At 43.9% G+C, this 18,587-nt stretch overlaps 1 protein-coding gene across 6 annotated transcripts in view; it reads right to left on the bottom strand.

Annotated features, from left to right (window-relative positions):
* Positions 1-2,217: 2,217 nt before the first annotated feature.
* PDGFA (platelet derived growth factor subunit A) overlaps positions 2,218-18,587 on the bottom strand; it is a 39,927-nt gene continuing 23,557 nt past the window's right edge. For 4 of the 6 annotated variants that reach the window (XR_010988365.1, XR_010988366.1, XM_068146743.1 and 1 more), the window contains one exon: positions 15,015-18,505. Coding sequence is in view for 2 of the 6 variants with exons in the window: in XM_068146744.1 (XP_068002845.1) it covers positions 18,495-18,505 (11 nt within the window). In the remaining 4 variants the exon portion in view is untranslated. Of the gene's footprint in view, positions 6,898-13,065; positions 13,240-15,014; positions 18,506-18,587 lie in introns of those variants that run through there. The other 2 variants (XR_010988364.1, XM_068146742.1) reach the window with 2 other exon arrangements.

The following is an 18,587-nucleotide window of genomic DNA, read 5'->3' as shown; positions in this document are numbered from 1 at the left end:
CAGAGATGCTGGAATTCCTGTGCCTGTTGAGGATCCTGGCTCCTGTCCTGGATGATATTGCATATTCAAGGGATGATTCACTCACTCCTGAGCGGGAGGAAGGACTGTACCAGCTGTACCACCTCTCCTTCACTGATTGACAATGTGGTGATGTTTCCACGAGGAAGCCTCTGTGCCTCCAGGTTAAGCCAGCAAAACAAAAGAGAACAAAGACAAAAACAAAAGAGCCGACAAACAAAAGAGAAGTGAAATGGAGAGGTGATTCACGGGGAGAGAAAACAAAAGTGAACTGGAAAGGTGATGCCAAGCCAGCCAGCCAATAAAATTTTCATTTGTCTTGGCCCAAAAGGTGCAGAGAGGATTCTGAATGTCTTGCATGTGTAAATTAACAATGTTCTGTACCACGTGCAAGGGAGGATCCAGGTGGCAACAGCTTTCAGAGCTTTTCCTCCTGAAGACTGCGAGAGGGCAGTAAAACTTAGAGCTAGCAGCCCTTGGTTAAAGATAAGTAAGAGCCAACCCCAATATCCTTGACTGCTCCAAAAAGTGACTTAAAAGTTCAAGAAATGGGTTTTCCCTTTTATGCTTCAGTTTCTAAAGAACTTTCATCCCTGCTGGGACAGGAACTGTGTGGGATACAGGGCTGATACGACGTGCATTACACACCTCACCACAGATCTATCACAGAGGGGCTGGCCAAGGCTTTGAAGGCAGCTGACAGCTCCCATCTGGCTGGGGACTCGCTGGCGTGGCCTCTGCAGCCTCTTAATGGGAACAGGGTGAAAAAGCAGGGCTCAAAGGTTGCCCAGAATTACCAGGAGAGAAAAAATTCCTCCTGCCACTCCTGTCCTAATCAAAGGGGTGTGGAGAAGAAGTTTCGATTCCTCATGTCCCACACTGTCAACAGAAAATAGGTATACACTAATTCCACAGCCAAGTCCCATGTTAAGGGAGAAGCCTTCACAGTATCAACATCAGTCTTGAAATTAATCTTGCCCATGGTATATGGAAGCTGAGCCAGATAGTCCAAACTCCCTTTAAACCCCTTTCAAACACATCTAATCTGTTTACTCCAGGCCTTTGCTGCTGGCAGTACCCGGGACTTCGCCTCCCAAAGATTTCCTACACTTTGTGATCTTAGCAGGTCAAAGTTTCCAAAAGTGGGGGAAAGAGGCAATCCCTTCCCTTGCCTGTACAAAAGTATGTGCCTCTGAGCTACTAATTTAGAGCCAATGAGTCAGAAATAAGTAACATAAAAAGTGTCTAACATGTATGTTTACAGAGCACCTCCTCTGAGCAGACAAAAGCATGTGTCAACAGGGAAACTGCCGTGTCGAGCCTGCGTGGCAAGCGCCTGGCTCTATTTAAACAGCTTTTGCAAAGATGTTAACATGTTGCTAGGGAAGCAAAGAGCCTGCACAGATAGAGGTGGCCCTCCTGCACCCAGACCCACTGTCAGTACAATGGGAAAATGGAGCTGCCCCAGCACTCAGCTTTTTGTTTTCATCTCTGCAGCTCCAGTGGCTGATTAATGGTCCTTCTGCAGAAACTGCATTTTGCACATATTTAAAAATCTTGGGCTAGATAACACTTTGACCTAAAATAAAATAGCTTCTTCCCCCCCCCCCCCTTTTTGCCCTTTTCCCTTTTTTTCCCTTTTTTTTCTCCTGATAATGTCTGACATTTGTAAGGTTTAATATCTTATTTAAAAATAATAATAATAATAATAAAGTCTTTTCTATCTTGAAGAAGAAAGGTGGCCACGCTGTGGGTCTGTATGTGTGGGCACTCCCCTGCGCATGTGTGGCTGGTGGGTGCTCTGAGCACATCGCTGAACCGTCTCTGGGACATACCGACGCATTTCAGACCACCAGGAGAGACATCCTAGTCTGGCACCAAGAGGACCTCCTGGGCTGTGGAAGCCTGCCCAGCACAGTTCCCCCCTCCCATGGGGTGAGGTCCCTGGGGAAATGAATGTCATCTTCTGCCTGTGAACCATTCCCCAAATTTTCTCATCCCCCTGAGCACTCCATGTGTGTGTGATACAAGCCTGGGTTATATTAAGCCCACTGCTCACAGGAGCCGAAACGATGGCTCCCATGAGCACATAGCAACTACACTACAGAAAGAGCAAAAAATTCAGGGAACAAGTGGCACTGTAATATATCTTACCTACCCAGAATATATCTCTCCATGTACTGATCTCTATAAACACACCCATTTCTCCATATGGGTGGGTATATATTTATATGTACCAGTCTCAAAATACCAGTAAGTTTTTATTAGCTCCGTTTGCAGATGGGGTAATGATGACTGACAAAGGGCTGTGATCCCCCGAGGCTGCTCCTTCTCAGGAGGGCAGAGTTTGGGTCATCTCTCTCTAGGAGAGATAAGGGAGACAGTTGAGTTTTGCCAAAAGCCAAGGAGGTCCTTGGTGCAGGAATCTTGCTCAGCTCTCACTTCCAATCATGCTGGCAAATAAAGATGAAAGTGAAAACAGTATTGTGAGATAGTTATGCAAGAGCGGGCGGATCCCGGGACCCAGCCATTGTTCCAAGCATTTAATTAACATTATGAAAGCTGATTAAAGGAAAATCTTTAACCTCCAGGGAAATCCCATTTTCCCTCACTTCCCATACCTCGGCAATTTTCACAATGTAAGAAGGAAAGTGTTGTTTCAAGGCATGATTCATATCAGCTACAACCTGATCTTTGCCACAGCCCTGTCCTGCAGCTTAAGTAATCACCAGCAGTGACACTAGCCGGGGACACTTCTGAGGCAGCAGTTTTCTCTTGTTATACCACGACCCAAATTGCCATCGTGATTTCTAGACTTTGTGTCATCCTGGCACAACGACAAGCATTCACCCACGCTCGGGAGCTGGAAGTTTGTTTGCAAGGACGGAGATACCTTCCCAGACACTGCATCTCAGATACCAAGTGTGAACGACACGCCACGGTCCGGCCGTGGAACAGCAGGGGCTCTTTGGTCACTGCAGCAAATTCCACATCCAGTGACTCCCCACCTAACCTTGAGCAAATCACTTACCCTTTCTCTTCTTTTGGAAGTGGGGAGAATGGCAGTAGTACCTCTCTCAGGGCACTGCAAATGTAAATAAGGCAACCAGGCATTGGAGACGTTTAGGTGGAAAGCACTACGGCAAATTTAGGTTAGTGGAGAGCCTTGCTTTCAGCTGCAGTGGATCCGAGAGCAAGGACATCCCTCCACACCCCAGTGCTGCACATTGCCTCCCTGCTCCCCTAGGCCTATTTTAATTATACTGCATGGCCAGCTCATCAGAGACCTAATCCTGGGATCTAATCTTGGAGGCAATAGACAGCTGACTGTCTGCGCTGTTTACGTGGAGGAGCGTCCTTGGGTCTGCGTGGAGGGCAATGCCACTTCCTGGGATGGGAGGACATTCACCCACCCAGGAGACAGCCAGGACCCCCCTCACCCCACCTGGCCAGGCCACCCAAGCTCATCAGCCTCTCTGACAGCAATGGCACATGAGTGACATCAGGCAGACACCATGGTCCTTGGTCTCCCCCTGGTTAACAAGAGGTTGGGAGGAGGACACCCAGATCTAATTCTTGAGCATACACACAGCTTCAGTCCTTCTAAAGCATCAGGGTTATATAAATACACACATATATAAATACATGATACAAATACAGCCTCTGGCAGCAGTATCAGTCTTGCATGCAGATCTTCCAAGAGCTCTTCCCATGGGTAGGTCTTGCAGGACAAAGACATCGCAGAACTCCAGGGACCATTCTGAAAAGGGGAAAGATTTCTCTTTTCCCAGTGCTGTTTGCATTTGCCTGATGCAAAAAATACCCATTTGAATTATGACACAACAGAACCATCCTCACCGCCCTGACTGTGAAGAACAGGCACCACTTTTGTACACACCAAGACAACAGCGAAGCAGAAGCTTTATTTACGAGACAAAACTCCTCCTTCCAAAAGCACTAAACTGAAGGAATATTGAATGCGACACCAGGGATCCCAAAATGCATAAAATTCTGACTCAATAAAAGGCAGGCAGCTGGGGGGGTTCTGATAAAAATGGGCCTTTATTTTTTTGCAATTCCTCCTTTCATTACCTGGATGCTGCTTTGGCCAGAGCAACAGCGTGGAAGTGTCTTTGATAAGGCCGCGAAGCTGAAAAACAATCCCGCAAGGAGCGCCACACAGCAAGTCCCGCAGAAGGGAAAGCTATCGCATCTGAGAGGCCAGGAGGAGGCTTTCACAAGTGCCAGTTTCCCAGTGCAATGGCTGGAAGGGTGGCCTGGCCTGGCGGCAGTTCAATCATTTTGTAACGAAGGACAAATACTTTCAACATCCTGAGAAAGAGGGCGGGGGGGAGGGGGGCACGGCTCCCTTGCTTTCCCTCCTGCTATTCTTTCTCCGCCCTCCCCCCACCCCTCGGATTTTCAATAGCTCTTTAGTGTTTCCATCAAAGGCTTTTGCCATTCATCCTCCCTTCTGGTGCCTGCCTTCCACCTGTCTATCCATCACAGCCCTAACCCAGGTCCTTTTTTTTTTTTTCCTCTTTTTTTTTTAGCCCTTTTGCTATTTTTCATGTGGTGGGATTTGTTTATAAGCTTCTGTATTACCTAAGCTGGAGGGGAGGAGGCTGCTGGGAGGAAAGTGAGAAAGCAGGATTAGGGAAGAATAATTCAGCTCCGTTGCATTTCCATCTGAACGGTCATAAAATGTGCAAATCCTGCTCCTGGGAATTTCATGTCAGAGACCTTCCCTGCCATTGCCCTACCCTTGCCCCTTCTCTCCCTCTGCCTCTCACCGTCAGGAAAGACGTTTGTAACTCCATGGACACCAAAGGCCACGATGTGTGCACCGGCAGGGAGGAGGCTCCTACCTACCAGCATGTGTGCAGGGCAGACGCTCCAGATGTGGCCATAAACTACAGACAAGAGAGTGGGAGCCTGCAGAGATTGAATCTGGCAGGACAACGAGAGTTAAGTGGGGGAAGGCCATTTTAATACGACAGCTCCCAGCACCCTGACTTAATTAATTAGCCAGGGTGAAAAATGAAACTGAAGTCACTTCCCAGGCTTGTTCACTCTGTAGGAAAATGATACAGAAATGTATGAATGTATGTGATTCAGACCCCATTCAGCTTGGATTCAGACCCCATTCAGCTTGAAGACTTTCTACTGTCTCCTTTTTAGCTCATCTACCATCCCAAGGTACCAACATAGACATGGGCCAGCTTTCTAAACCCCTGAGATCCAGCAATGATTCATCCTGGATCACACTGCAGGACCCAGGAAAGACTACTACTGAATCTTTGTCACTGATTCAAGCAGAGGTCTGTGTGGCTGGATGTGGCCTCTGTGCACCCCTGACACTTGACCAAACACATTTAGAACAGCAAGTAGTGATAAAAAAGGTGTCCCTTAACCTGTCCCCAACCCTAGTGAGCCCACAAACCTTTTCTTGGTGGAACTTTGTGTCATGTCTGCTGGACCTGGCAACAGCTGGCAGCTTTCTTCCACATACAAACGTGTCTTGGAGACAGTGAGGATCACCCAACAGGTAGTACATGTGAAAAGAAGCTCCTTTGATTGATAGCTGTTTATTATTTTTAAATAAAATGAGAAGAGATTGAATGGGTTGCCCATCAGCAGCTCAGTGCTTTGTTTGGCAGCTTCTTGGACAGTTTGACCATACATATGACAACACAAAATAAATTTCACTTGCTTGCAGTAGCAGTATGCTATAAATTCAGTCCATGAAGGATTTATAGTTCTAGCAGCAGTGGGATACATGAAATGAGAAGCCCTTTCATCCTTATAACTGCTCTGCAGTCTGTTTGAGATGATGGAAGTCATTGTTTCTAAGGCCAGAGGAGAGCGGGAGCTCATTCAGCCAGTTTGGCTGTGCTAGGAGGAGGTGTGCAAATTGGGTCCAAAGATGAGAGGAGGCCCAGAGAAACAGCAGCCCTTGGTTTTTGCAGAACAGTCAAAAAGAAATCCTTAATGATTCTAGCTTTGCTTCGCAGGCTGGAGGGGAGCAGTATTTCCATCAACTAAATGATCTCAACTCTTTGGCTTCCCTGAGGGCACTGCAACAGGACAGACTGCGATTGCTCACCAGAGTCACTCTCAGATGTTTGTGTTCTTCCCACCCACCAGCAGCCTCGAACCTGAGCATGTCTTTGGCACAGCAGGTGGTATCTTTAATCCCACGGAGGGCCAGCCCGAAGCGAAGATTAGCTCAAGAATTTGTTTTCATTAAAATCCAACCTACCATTACCATCCTAGCTGATGGGGAGGGCTTAAAATGTGCATGGCCAGCTAGTCTAGCTCTGCTTCTGCAAGGAAAGGGCAGTTCAGCGACCTGCCTCTTCACTTTCTAATGCCTTTTTCCCTTTTAATCAACAAGTAGCTGAGACAGGCACAGAGAGGAATGTTAAATGCACCTCCTCCTGGAGAACTGTGCCGGTAAAGTCGACGGGATTTGGGATTTCTCCTCAGTTATGGTGGGGTGGGTTGGTTTTTTTTTCTGACCATGGAACTGGTCTGCTTTTTCTCCCAGAGAAATTGTTTTTAAGGGCCCGTGGTAAAAACAAAACCAAACCAAAACAAACCCAAAACACAACACAACAGAAAGAGACATACAAATAAACACTAATATGTGCAGGAAAAATACAAACCTTAGCACCATGCACTCCCCTCATTATTAGACAAAGGTTGGGAAGGGTTCACGAGTGTAAAATGCTGATGTGAATTATGAGATTACTGCTCAGTTTTCTTTCAAGTCGTGGGCTGGAAACAGATGGTGGCTGTAGCATTTATGACGGCACAACATGTTACTGCAAGCCTAGCCATCTCTCTCTCTCTCTCTCTCTCTCCTCAAAAATGCAGCTGCAAGGAAAGTTGTGGAAAATCACATTAATAGTCTCTTCCACCACAGTTTTCCAGCCCTTCATCCCTGGCCAGCACATGGACAGAGCCTTCCTGTATCCCACTAAGAATACTCTTCTAATCCCTGGCCTGGCTAGTTACCACTGACTGGGTATTTAACAGCCAGTTAAAATGTGGGGTTTGTTAGCATCATAAAGAAGCCTCCATAAAGCAGGTCCTTAAGGTCAGAGCAGATGCCATGTGACCCCAAGCGCTCCATAAGGGAAACACTCAGAAAGAAGCAATCAGACTGTCCTTCAGCTGTTTATTATTTAAACATTTGGTCCAAGCCAAGCAGGTTGATTCACAGAGAAGCAGAAAGACAGGTACAACATTTGCAAAAGCATCTTTGTGACTTAGGAGTCCAAATGTCACTTTCAAGCATGAGTACAAACTTTCACAAGGGCAAACACCTCTTTGCTTTCAGGACAGCTTTCCAGAGACCACAAGTTTAGATCTATCTGGGTGCCTAAAGACACAATGAGCAACTTGCCTGGACATAGCAAACCAAATAATAGTCAAGTTTCCCTACCCATGGGCTTCAGTTCTGATGGAAATGACTTGCCACCTGAAATATGTTTGTACCTACAGCAAAGCTATCCTTACAATCTGAGTGAAATACAAGAGCAGGTGGACACATCCTCCATGGTGGACAACAGGAAGGTAACTGGGATGTGTGCAACACTCTGCATGTGACAGAGGTGCACACAACACCAGCTGATGCCAACCTGGGGACAGCATGGCTGGACTTGAACCCGTGAGCTGAGCTTCAGGCACAATCTCTCTAGCTGCCATCAAGGGGGCTGCTTACAGCAGGGAATGCTTTAACAGTAGAAAACTGTTGCTTGACATCTGCAGGATCTCTGGGTGCCTTATGAATATGAAATCTTCCTGTTTCACACCACTTCTGAGAGCACTAACTCACTAACAGTAAATCCAGTAGCTTGGGATTCAGACCCTTGTCCAAAGCCAGGACTTTAAGATAACTTCTTCAGTAAAGTTAATTAAGATTCTGTCAAATAGCAATTTTCCAGACAAGTGTCACTGGTGAAGCTGGGTATTTACTTTGTTATTCTCATTTTGCTGGCCTCACTACCTGATTGAGAACACCAGCATCAACTTGACCGTGTTCATCCTGAGTCACTCAGATGTGATCCTGCTGTCTTCCCTGCAGCTAGATATAGCCAGTGCAGTATTTCTGCCTTCTAGGGTATAGAAGAGGGCACCTGAAAACAAGGTAGACTTTTACCATTCCCTTTATCAATTTCACATTTAGACCAGGAAGTTGCTACAGAAATTCAATGGTGTACACACTTGAGACTTTCCAAAGCCTCTTTCCAGAGGCAGACTCTTTCTGGGTGATGTGATCATTCACATCCACTGCCTATCTACTGCAACTGCAAGAGCCCCAAGACCTTTCCTCTAAGATACAAAAAGTAACCTCTTTTTTTTTTTTTGGTTGTTTTTTTCTCCTTTTGGAAACCTCATCCTGCAGAATTCAGAATGTACTTCCTGTAAGTAATGAGCTATAAAGTGTATTAGCAGTTTTCACTTCTGGTTTTATCTTTTCCTGATCTAGCCTGAAAACTCTTTTGAAGTTGCTCAAAGTGTTCTTCATGTATGCTTGTTTTAGGAAATACCAGATCACTGCTGGCAAACTTCTCCTTAATTACATGAGATAAAGGAATCAAGATTATATATCTGCTTCATTTCCCACCTTTTTGAGGTACTATTTTAAGATAACCTTTTTTTTTTTTCACTTGCCTCAGAAAAGAAACACACTGAAGAAAATAAGGAAGGGAGAGATCTTAAGAGGCCCAGAGAGGGCAGGCATTGTTATGGGCTCTCTACTGTGGCTGAGTTTGCTGGTAGAAAGCCACTGAATAGTTAAAGCTTTCCCTTGATACTATGGAATAGTTTACTGAAAGGCTGCAGACCACTTCTGAAACTAACATCACTTCAGACGATGTACAAAAGGCTAAGCTTACACTGTGTTAGCACAGTAGGCTCTTCAGGGCCTCAGTTGAGCGAGCCAGCTCAGATCATGCCTAATTTTAAGCACAAGTAACTTCAAAGAAGCATCTCACATGCCTCAGGTTGAGCTTTCCACTGACTGACTTGCTGCATCACAACCTGTGGAGCTAATGGGAAACATTTGCACTTTCTAACCCTAGCTGCAAGGTCCCAAATTCCCTGTTAGATATGCAGACACAGCCTAACTATTCTGGGTTGGCCAGCAGGCTCAGTACAACAAATGGATACAAGCTGTCAGGAAAGATCTCCTGAAGCACATGTAAGAGATGTAAGAGAAAAACCTTTCTCAATAAGCAGTGACAATTTGGTTTAAAAGCAGTATTTATGGCAATCAGTAGAGTACACAAGCTGAGCATCAACCTGCAGAACCTGTGTATGGCCTGGTGAAGAAATCATCTGGTTTCTTTTATCTGGGATAAATGGCTTCTGTCATTTTTGGTGTGGAAAATTGTTGCAGTCAAAGGGAATTCAGATCCTGGACACATTTTTGAGTAGCTTCCTGGCTGTAAGGAGACCCCGTAGCAGCCTACTTTACTGTGGGTGAATTTGGACCACAAAACCTCTTCACTTCCAAGTGCATGAGCACAGAGCCCTCAGGCTGCATGGGAACATTACTGCTGAGTAGATACCATATCTCCTCAACTACACAGTGCACCAGGAGACCTTTCCCTGCTTGAAGGACATGTTGGCCGAGATGCTGACAATCTCAAGGCAAGGGGGAAAGGGAAAAACTGCAGTGCTCGGTGGCAGCCAGGGAGGATACATCTTCAGGCAGGACCATTTGAGCATGAGAAGGTGTATCTTGGCTTCCTTGAAGTGCTGCAGCATCTCTTCTTCCTTCTCTGGCCCCATAAGCTGACACAGCTGGGCAAAAGGGTCCAGCAAAGCAGAAAATCTGGTCTCTTGACACTTCCCTGATCTTCAGCTTAAACCAGCCCCACCTTTACCCAGAAAAGATGTGTAAAGCCAAAGTGCTAAGGAAAAGGCTGAAGTAAGTAGGATTCCCCATCTGAAATGTCAGGCTGCCCCAGCAGTCAATAAGGCAGGCCACAGGCACTTGAAAAGTCACTGCTGGGGAACACCCACACCAAAAAGCAGAAAGCAAACCTAAGGTTTGGGTGCTGCTACCTAAAGAAGGAAGGCAAGACTCATGGTGACACCCCTGGGTCAAAATTAGGCTCTTTGTAGAGCAAAGACAAGCATTCTGATGCCAACTGAGGTGTCTTTCTTGGAAGTCTTGTGAAAAATAACTAAAGTTGGATGCCCAAATCATTCAGACTGCTGAAAAAAAACCAAACCAAAAATCACAGCTGGGATTGTCCAGCAATTCTGGAGGGCTCTCAATCCTTCACCGAGGTCCAGAAGTTTAAGTTCATCCCCAAGGGGAGCTGAGGCAAATCAGCACTTCACCCACAGGCCTTCTGTGAACAGAATCTTCTTTCTTGTGGTCAGGCAGGGGATATTTTGAATTTATGTCTTTCTTCTCCCCTTGTGAGTAAACCAAACAATTCCTAGCCGCTAATTGCCAAGGCAATGTCTGGTAACAAATGCTCTGCATTTTTGACAGGTCAGAGGCTTCCCTAAGCAAAGTCGCTGCTTTATGTTTTCTAACAGCACATAGTCGCATCCGGGGACCTGGGCAAATTCCAGCCTGGATGAGCCTCTGTGGGAAACTGCTTGTCCTGATTGTCTTGTTTTAACTGCTCGAGGAAACCAGTCTATTTTTTTTTACAGCAAGACTGAAGAGCAAAATATGAAACTATAATCTGCTTTGTGGCAGGAGTTTCGGGTCAGCTCCCAGATAACTGTCACCTCCAGAGAAGTCAATGGAGCCCCATCTGTGTATGCAAGTTGGTGATCTGGCCAATTATGCAATTGGTTGATCAGTTACTAGAACAACAGAGCTACCACTGGCCTAAGGAGCATTCCATTTTCATACGTCTCAAAGTCCATCCAAGCCCTGATGTATCGATAACTGAAGTATTCCAGTATTATGGTCTGTAAAGACGATCATTAACTGCTGAAAGATTTAAGCATGAGCAGTTTCTGCGAACATCCCCTTTGTCACTGAATGATCATTACATGTAGTGTATTTCCTGGATTCTTTCTTCATCTGCCAAATGAACCAGGGTGGGATTTTCAGAAGCATTTGAAAGGCTTTTCTGCTACTCATTTGTGATTGCTTTCAGGAATGATGATGTTTTCAAAATCCCCAGGGGATTTGAAGCACTATGGGATCAGCTGCATCTCTGGGCGCTTCTCCTTTTCACATACCTGATCTTAACAGCTACTCTCAATTCCAAAGATGGACAGCAAAACCAGTTGCCTTCCTTATGCAAGATCAAAGATAGTATTGAGAGGCCAAAACACCAGCTCTGGTCTTGGGAAGATGTGCAATCCCTGTTACAAACCTGGCTCTTTATTTCATAGAATCTTTAGGGTTGGAAGGGACCTCAAGGATCATCTAGTTCCAACCCCCCTGCCATGGGGGGTTTGAGAGACTGCTCCAGCCATTACATGTGGATTTCTTCTTTGCTGAAGCCCACAAGTCAGCCTTTCTTTGTGGATTTTTTATCAGTTTGGCATGCACAAGTATCAATCCAAACAGCAGTTTTTAGATGCTAAAAACCCAAACCAAGCCAGATTTGATGGCCTGCCAACAAGTCAAATACAATAACGACTGAATTCCCCTCTGGGGAAAGAAGTAACACTGCAAGAATGTGACACTGAAACCTTCAGTGACAGATACTCTAACATCAGGATGCTGGCAGAATTTCATCTATTGATTATGAGCAAGACCAAGAGTCAGCAGTTCCTCAGTTTCAGGTTGGGAACTACGTATTCCCGACTTTCCACCTAAGTGAAAAGCTCACCAATCGTCACTCGGGAGACGAGTATACAGAAAACAAACTTAGAAACAATATCTAAGGAAAACAGTACCTAACCTATGACTTGTTCTTTGATTTACAACTGTGATTGCAGGCCCCACCTCACAGTCATATGCTAAGATAATAGGTAGCAGTTCAGCGAGAACCAGCCATAACTTTTCACATTCAGCACATAATTTAGCCTGACGCAGCAAATAATTAGAATGCCTAAAGGGACAGGTAAACATTCCACAACTGAAAACTGAATGATCAGGGGCTTGATTCTGTTCCATTTTATCCTCTCATTCCTTTTTCTTTGTTTGCTTCTTTCTTTCAACTCAAAAGTTGCCAGATCTCACAGGAAATTTACTCTCCTTATTTTTTCCCATCTCACATTTGTCTGTTAGGGGCATTTCTATTCTCTGAGGCATCCAAACAGATCATCTTCAAATGGGCTCACTGGCATTGGTAACTGCAGCCCTGAATCCACCCACACCAGGAAGGCACTTCCCCAAAAAATATTAAGTATGTGGTTCAAAAGGGCAACCTCCATGGGGATAGAAGAGAGTAGAACTCTCCCAGCTGTTTTTCTTGTACATTCTAGCCTTGTTACTTCATCTTTGGGGTTGCTTACAACACACTTCAACAATCTTCAGAGCATGAAGACCCCCATCCCACAACTGGGGCCCTGAGTCAGGAAGGCACATCCAATTGAAAAAAAGAAAGAGTAATAAAGCATCAACTCTGCCCTATTTGCCTGAGGTCACTGGGATGTTTGTCCCAAGTTACAAGCATGCCTAGGCACTAGTTTGAAGAAGGACAAACACAGGAATCTCTTAAAGTGCTTTTCCACATTAGGGCCTGGGAAAAAAAAAATCCAGGATCGGGCCCATGGTGGAAACGATTCCCTTAGGAAATGTTGCCCACACCATAAAAGGAATGACTGACAGGGAGCTGAAGGGAAGTACAGTGGAAATTGTCTACTGAATTTTTGTCAATCCCCATAAAATCTGAGCCTTGATTTGTTCTACGTGCATAATTCGCACTGGCAGTCACGAAAGGTTGACTCTTCAGAGATGCAGGAAATGACTAGCTCCTGACAGCATGAAAGGCTGCCTAACTGCATGGGCAGGAAGCTGGATTTTCATCAGTCACTACATTCTCTGGCAATATGGCAGCGGGGTTTTATCATGTATCCAAGGTACAACAATTAGGCAAAATGACTTACCCTCAGTCTTTTCAGTAATTAGCTCTAAGGGTGCAAGGATTCACTCTCGGAAAGGGAAGATGGTCGTGTGATTTAGGGCACTGGATGAGCACTCAGATCTGAGTCCTATCCCTGGTTCTGCCATTGCCTTGCTGTGTGACCTTGCACAGTCATTTCTCCATGCCTCGGTCTCGCCTAAAAGGGGATAACAACAGTTCTTTATTTCAGAGGAGATAGGAGTACACGCCAGCTCGAGGCTGTGCCACAGGGATGCTATGGCAAAGAGCAGCACAGAAAAGCTCAGACATGGAATCGTGTCTTGCTATCAAAATGTGGGAAGACACACAGGAATCACATGGAAGAATGAATACAAAAGGTAAGCTGATTTTTGAGGAGTGCAACACTGAGAGGCTCTTCTCTGTTACCTGAAATGAAAGCAAACTTAAGTGGGATTCTTCTGGGTTTTAATGGTTTTCACCTGCCTCTCTTTCTGAGCCCTGCTAGTACTAGAAGCTGTGTATTAGGCACACCAGGAAAATTACTTCACTGAAAACCTCCAGATTGTTTCTGTTTGAAAGCAACCATGACTTCCAGCCCACGAGAGGGTCAGATAAATACTCAGCATTAAGATTTTCAAAGCCATTCAAGGGCCCCCTAAACACGATTTCCTTCAATTCACAGTAAAATATGAGCATGCAAATCTGAGGTAGCTTTGAAACTTCATCTTTGCTTTTGGATACACTTGCAAATTAAATTATAAACGGGGCCACTGATCATAACTGAACTGTCAGATGTCTGGAACAGCTCCAATTCCAGAGTTAACACTGGTGCCGGAATTGCAAAGAGCTTTAGGATGGAGCCTTCAGTAACGAGCTTTTTTTCCAAATGCAAAGGTGAATCTTTCTCCTCTCCACAAACACCTATCTGTAACAGCATTTGTCTGTCATGGGGGGCAGTCAGTTTGTAGGCCTGGGAGACAGGACCTCAGAGCTGGGGGAGCTCAGGGCACCTGCCTAGATAAAGCAATTGATTCAGAGAGAAGCAGATCAAAGGCTGTTCTGTCAGGCAGAAAGGGAGAGAACAGCTATATGATGACACAGATCCTAGGAAGGGAAAATAATTTTTGAGAGACAGAACGAGAGGGATGCAAGCCAGGCAGAGAACAGCTGGAAAGTGCACCACAGAAAGGCAACAGGAACCCAAAGATAGCCAAGAGAACCTCATCGCTGGAACGCTGAAGCCCAATGAAGGAAGGAGTCCCATGAGATGCTTTTCCAATCAGAATAAAAAGCCTAAACTTAAGCACACTGAAACACTGGAGCTGCCTAGGAACCTCCAGGGCTGGAGAGGAGCAACTGCCTGTAGTCACCAAGTAATGTCTAATAAAGCAGATGCCAAGCAGGACGGAGGACAGAAGAAAAGGAAAGCAAGCTGGCATGTAATCCTTGACTTCACTCAACACAAGCAGCTGAAGGGCAGCTCTGGAAAGATGAAACACAAAATTAAACTTAATGAATTGACTATAGAACCCATGATCATGTGCAGTATTGTAACACTGAGACTGGTTTGGGGCAGTCCCCTACACATATACTTTCTAATCAGAAAAGGCCTCAAAAGAGATTAAATCAGACCGCTAACTTCTGAACCTCTTGACAGAGGAGGCAACTGCAGAATGTAGAACAGGAAAACCTTTTATTCCCCCCATCTCTGCCTAGTATGTGCAAGGACAAAAAACCAACAAGGTGTTAAAGGATTGCATGGAAATGTGACTTACAACAACTACCATCATCCAGCTTCTTAAGCCCCCTGCTAGCCACCACCCCACAAGTAACAGAGCTGTCAATCAGACATCTCACAGCTCCAATTGCTCACACCCTTCCCTGTAACACTCCAAAGGCAGCACTTCAGAAGTCCAGATGGAGTCCACCTCCAGCAGACAGTGGAAGAAGATATGACACGGCATTCACAAATGCACAGAGAACTGTTTAATTTACAGCCACAATGGTGAAACAAACCATTTCAGAGCTTGGACATTCAAAGTTAAGTCTGACACTCATTCTCATATTCACTTATTGTGCTTAAGTATTAGAGAACACAGGATTACATTAACCATACACAACAATCTGAGATCCCTGCAGGACCAAGTAGTGAAAGGGATGAGCAAGAATGAGGGACCAGCCCCTCAAGTGGTGTAAGCTGGTACAGCTCCATTGCAGGCAATGGAGTGATGGCGATTTACACCAGCTGAGGATATGGCCCTTGAAATGTCCAACTTAACTTTGAATTAATGTCTCCTGTGTCACAACCTTTAATGTTACTGTTCCTTCTGGTTGTATCTGCCACTTTGAAGAAGGACCAATACCATAGCCTGTAATGTTTCAAAGGCTGGTGGGTAGCATCTCGCTCAGCTGGACTACAAAGTGATGCTCCTATCGTGACACTATTCCTCATAGTTTAATAACTGTGGACTGGATCCTCATCTGATGCAAATTGGCTCGGGGGGCTGCTGAAGTTAAAACCATTTGCCAATTTCTGCTAGCTGAGAATATAGCCCTGAGATTTTTGTGTTTTCTGCTGCGTGCCATATGAACACTGTGCTTGAGAACAAAGCCTCCAGCGCGCCTCATTCCTGCTAACAAAACTAACCCGAGACTACGAGTCTCAGACAAACCACTGCTGGAAAAGACTCCCTTCAGCCTTCATTCTCTCTGGCTTTTCTGAATTTGGCATAACACATTTCTTTGCTGGCACCAATAAAATGCATGCCTCTTTATTTCAAGACTCCACTACAGGGCCAGACTCACTCGTGATGGCAATCAGCAGAGCTCCATTATACTCAGTGGAGTTACTCCAGGGACGCTGGCCCACGGCTCTGAACTCAACCTTCTCATGCCAGTACAACCACAGGACTCTCCAAAACAAAGTCGGTTTGCGAATGATTCCACTTAAGTGACTCTGACATCCTTTCATACCTGCACAGTGTCTGAGTGGGTCACATAATGCTTTTTCATCTACACAATTTTAATGGATATATGCTTTTTTTTTTCTTTTTCATTAGATATCTTTGAGACAAAAAAAAAAAAGAGAGGAACGGAGCAACATTATTGGCATCCCACTGAAACATAAATATATAAATTACATTTTATACACTTCTTTTAAACGCAGACACATACATTCATGTGCATAACATTGTGAACAGTACACTTAGTGGAAAAACAAGCACAGACAATCTTTAGTTAAATGTAGTTTCCAGTTTTGGTGCTCAACAAATACACTGGGGAAAATGGTCACAAAATAGAACGGTGACTAACTCTATCTCTGCATTAGCATCTGCAGCCAATAATGCCTGCTAGCTAACATTGCTTTGTTTGGTTGACATTGGACATAGCTACAGGAACAGGAGGGGAATGTTTGAACTATATTTAAAGAAATGGAAAGGTTAAAACTCTCTCTCTCTCTCTCTCTTCTGTTGCTTTAAGGTTCTGCAGCTCATTCACATTGGAAGATATTTGAGTGGAAACACTGTCTTCAAGACAAACTTTTTCTGTCCTTCCAAACTAAGAAAACTCTTTCATCTCCTTGTAGATGTTTCACAACTTAAAGAATCCAGTAGTTCATTTTACATATCCAATGTGATAATCCAAATAAAACAAAGGGTACATAATCCAAACTACTGGGGTGGGGCAGTGATTTTGGCCAAGTGAGTAGCCATGTCGTATCTGGCACAGCCCTACATTTCCAAAGCAGTGCAGAAGGATTCAGCCGTGTGGCTCCCACTGCAATCTGTGGAGAACTGAACATTTAATCCTTTGGCACTTTGAAAACATAGGAACCGGTGCCAGGGTATTTTATCTGCCCTGCTATAGTTAAAATAGATTTTGATGTTATTTGGGCTATTCTACTACAAAAATATGACCACAAAATGCCTTTTTTTTTTCTTTTTTTTTTTACTCCTTTTTTCTTTTTTTTTTCCTTTTTTTTTCTTTCTTTTTTTTCTTTTTTTTTGGTTCAAGAAAACATAGCAGGCTTTCTCAGGTATATAAAACTGTTAATCTTTAGATAAAAATACAAACTTCACCTTTACAAAAACACATATTTTCTGTTGAATACACATAAAGCATAACATTTTACCAAAAATAAAGAATTTTAGGTTCTGTTCAAATATTTGCAGCAAAGGTAGTTCCCATGCCACCATGACATTGTACAATGCAGATACAAGAATTGGTACATTTCACACAGCTCCAACATGTGAAATCAAAGTATCTGTATACTGATAAGAATGACAATTGCTAACACAATATCACTAGTAGGCAACTGGCATAAGTCTTAAAGGGACAGAAAAAAAAACCCCAAAGGATTTTTGCATGGATATCCTATGATTTGTTTACGCACATCTCTTATTTTTCCTCTTTCCTCTTCTTTTTTCTTTCTTTTATTGGATTTTCTTTATAGGTAATGCTTTAAATTATGGGGGGGGGGGGGGGAGGTTGGGGAACATAAACCAAGAAACATCTAGAAAATTATGCATAGGTATACCATTTTTATTTTAATACATCTCATTAGTTTGCATCCCACGAGGAGAAACACCATAACGTTGGTTGGGTGGTTGGTTGGTTTGTGTGTGTTCTGCTTATCTGTTACACCAGTCTTTTATATGTGTTATTGGCAAATGTAGTCCAAGAGATAATAAAAAGCTAGGCAAAGAGTAAAAAGGAAAACTTAATAATCACTTTATGGTGTGTAAAAAAAAAAAAAAACCAAAAAGGAAAAGAAGAACAAAAAAAAAAAAAGGAAGAGGGGAAAAAAAAAAACAAAGGACAAAAAAATTCCACTTAAGGCTCCCCAGAAGGTTGGTTGTTTTTTTGTATAGACTTATAAAACACCACCAAGCAAGGATGTACTGTTCTATAGTGTTTGCGTGGCATTTGATCATTTCATACATTCCTGCTTTTTGTGTGCCTGAAGTCCATCAGTGTCCATCCATCTTCATCAAGAACGCAGGCACATTTCTTGACGTAAAGCACCGTTGACTGCTCTGACAGAAATCCACTATTCACTTAGATTTTTGTCATGGTTTTGAGTAATTTTGGTATCCTCCATTCATTGAAATGTCTTTTTGTGGGTTTGGTTTTTTTTTTCTTGTCTGTTTTTTTTCTCTTTCTTTCCTTTTTTTTTGTTTTTGTTTTCTCTTTTTTTTTTGTTTTGTTTTGGACAGGGAAGCTTCCTATTGTTTCACAGAGTGCTACAATACTTGCTTTGATGTCACATTAAACAAATGTACATTGTCTCTTTGTTCTCATTAAGTGTTCTTTTGAGCCAGTTTTTTTTTTTTTTCACACAGGAGAACAAATAAAGTATACAGTCAATAAGCACCATACATAGTAGGTTCAGGAATGTAACAAACCATGTACATCCATGTCCCAGAGAGAAGTTTTTTTTCTAGCTTATTTTCACCTTACATCTGCAGGAGAGAAAAAAGATACAATAACTCTATGATTAGAATCAAAGGTCCTATCCTCTTAGTAGATGACTTAAAAAAAACT

This window comes from Melanerpes formicivorus, unplaced genomic scaffold (genome assembly GCF_026170545.1).
Source record: "Melanerpes formicivorus ecotype bairdi unplaced genomic scaffold, bMelFor1.0.p_v2 SCAF_14, whole genome shotgun sequence".
NCBI lineage: Eukaryota > Metazoa > Chordata > Aves > Piciformes > Picidae > Melanerpes > Melanerpes formicivorus.
This window is presented reverse-complemented; position numbering and strand designations above follow the sequence as displayed.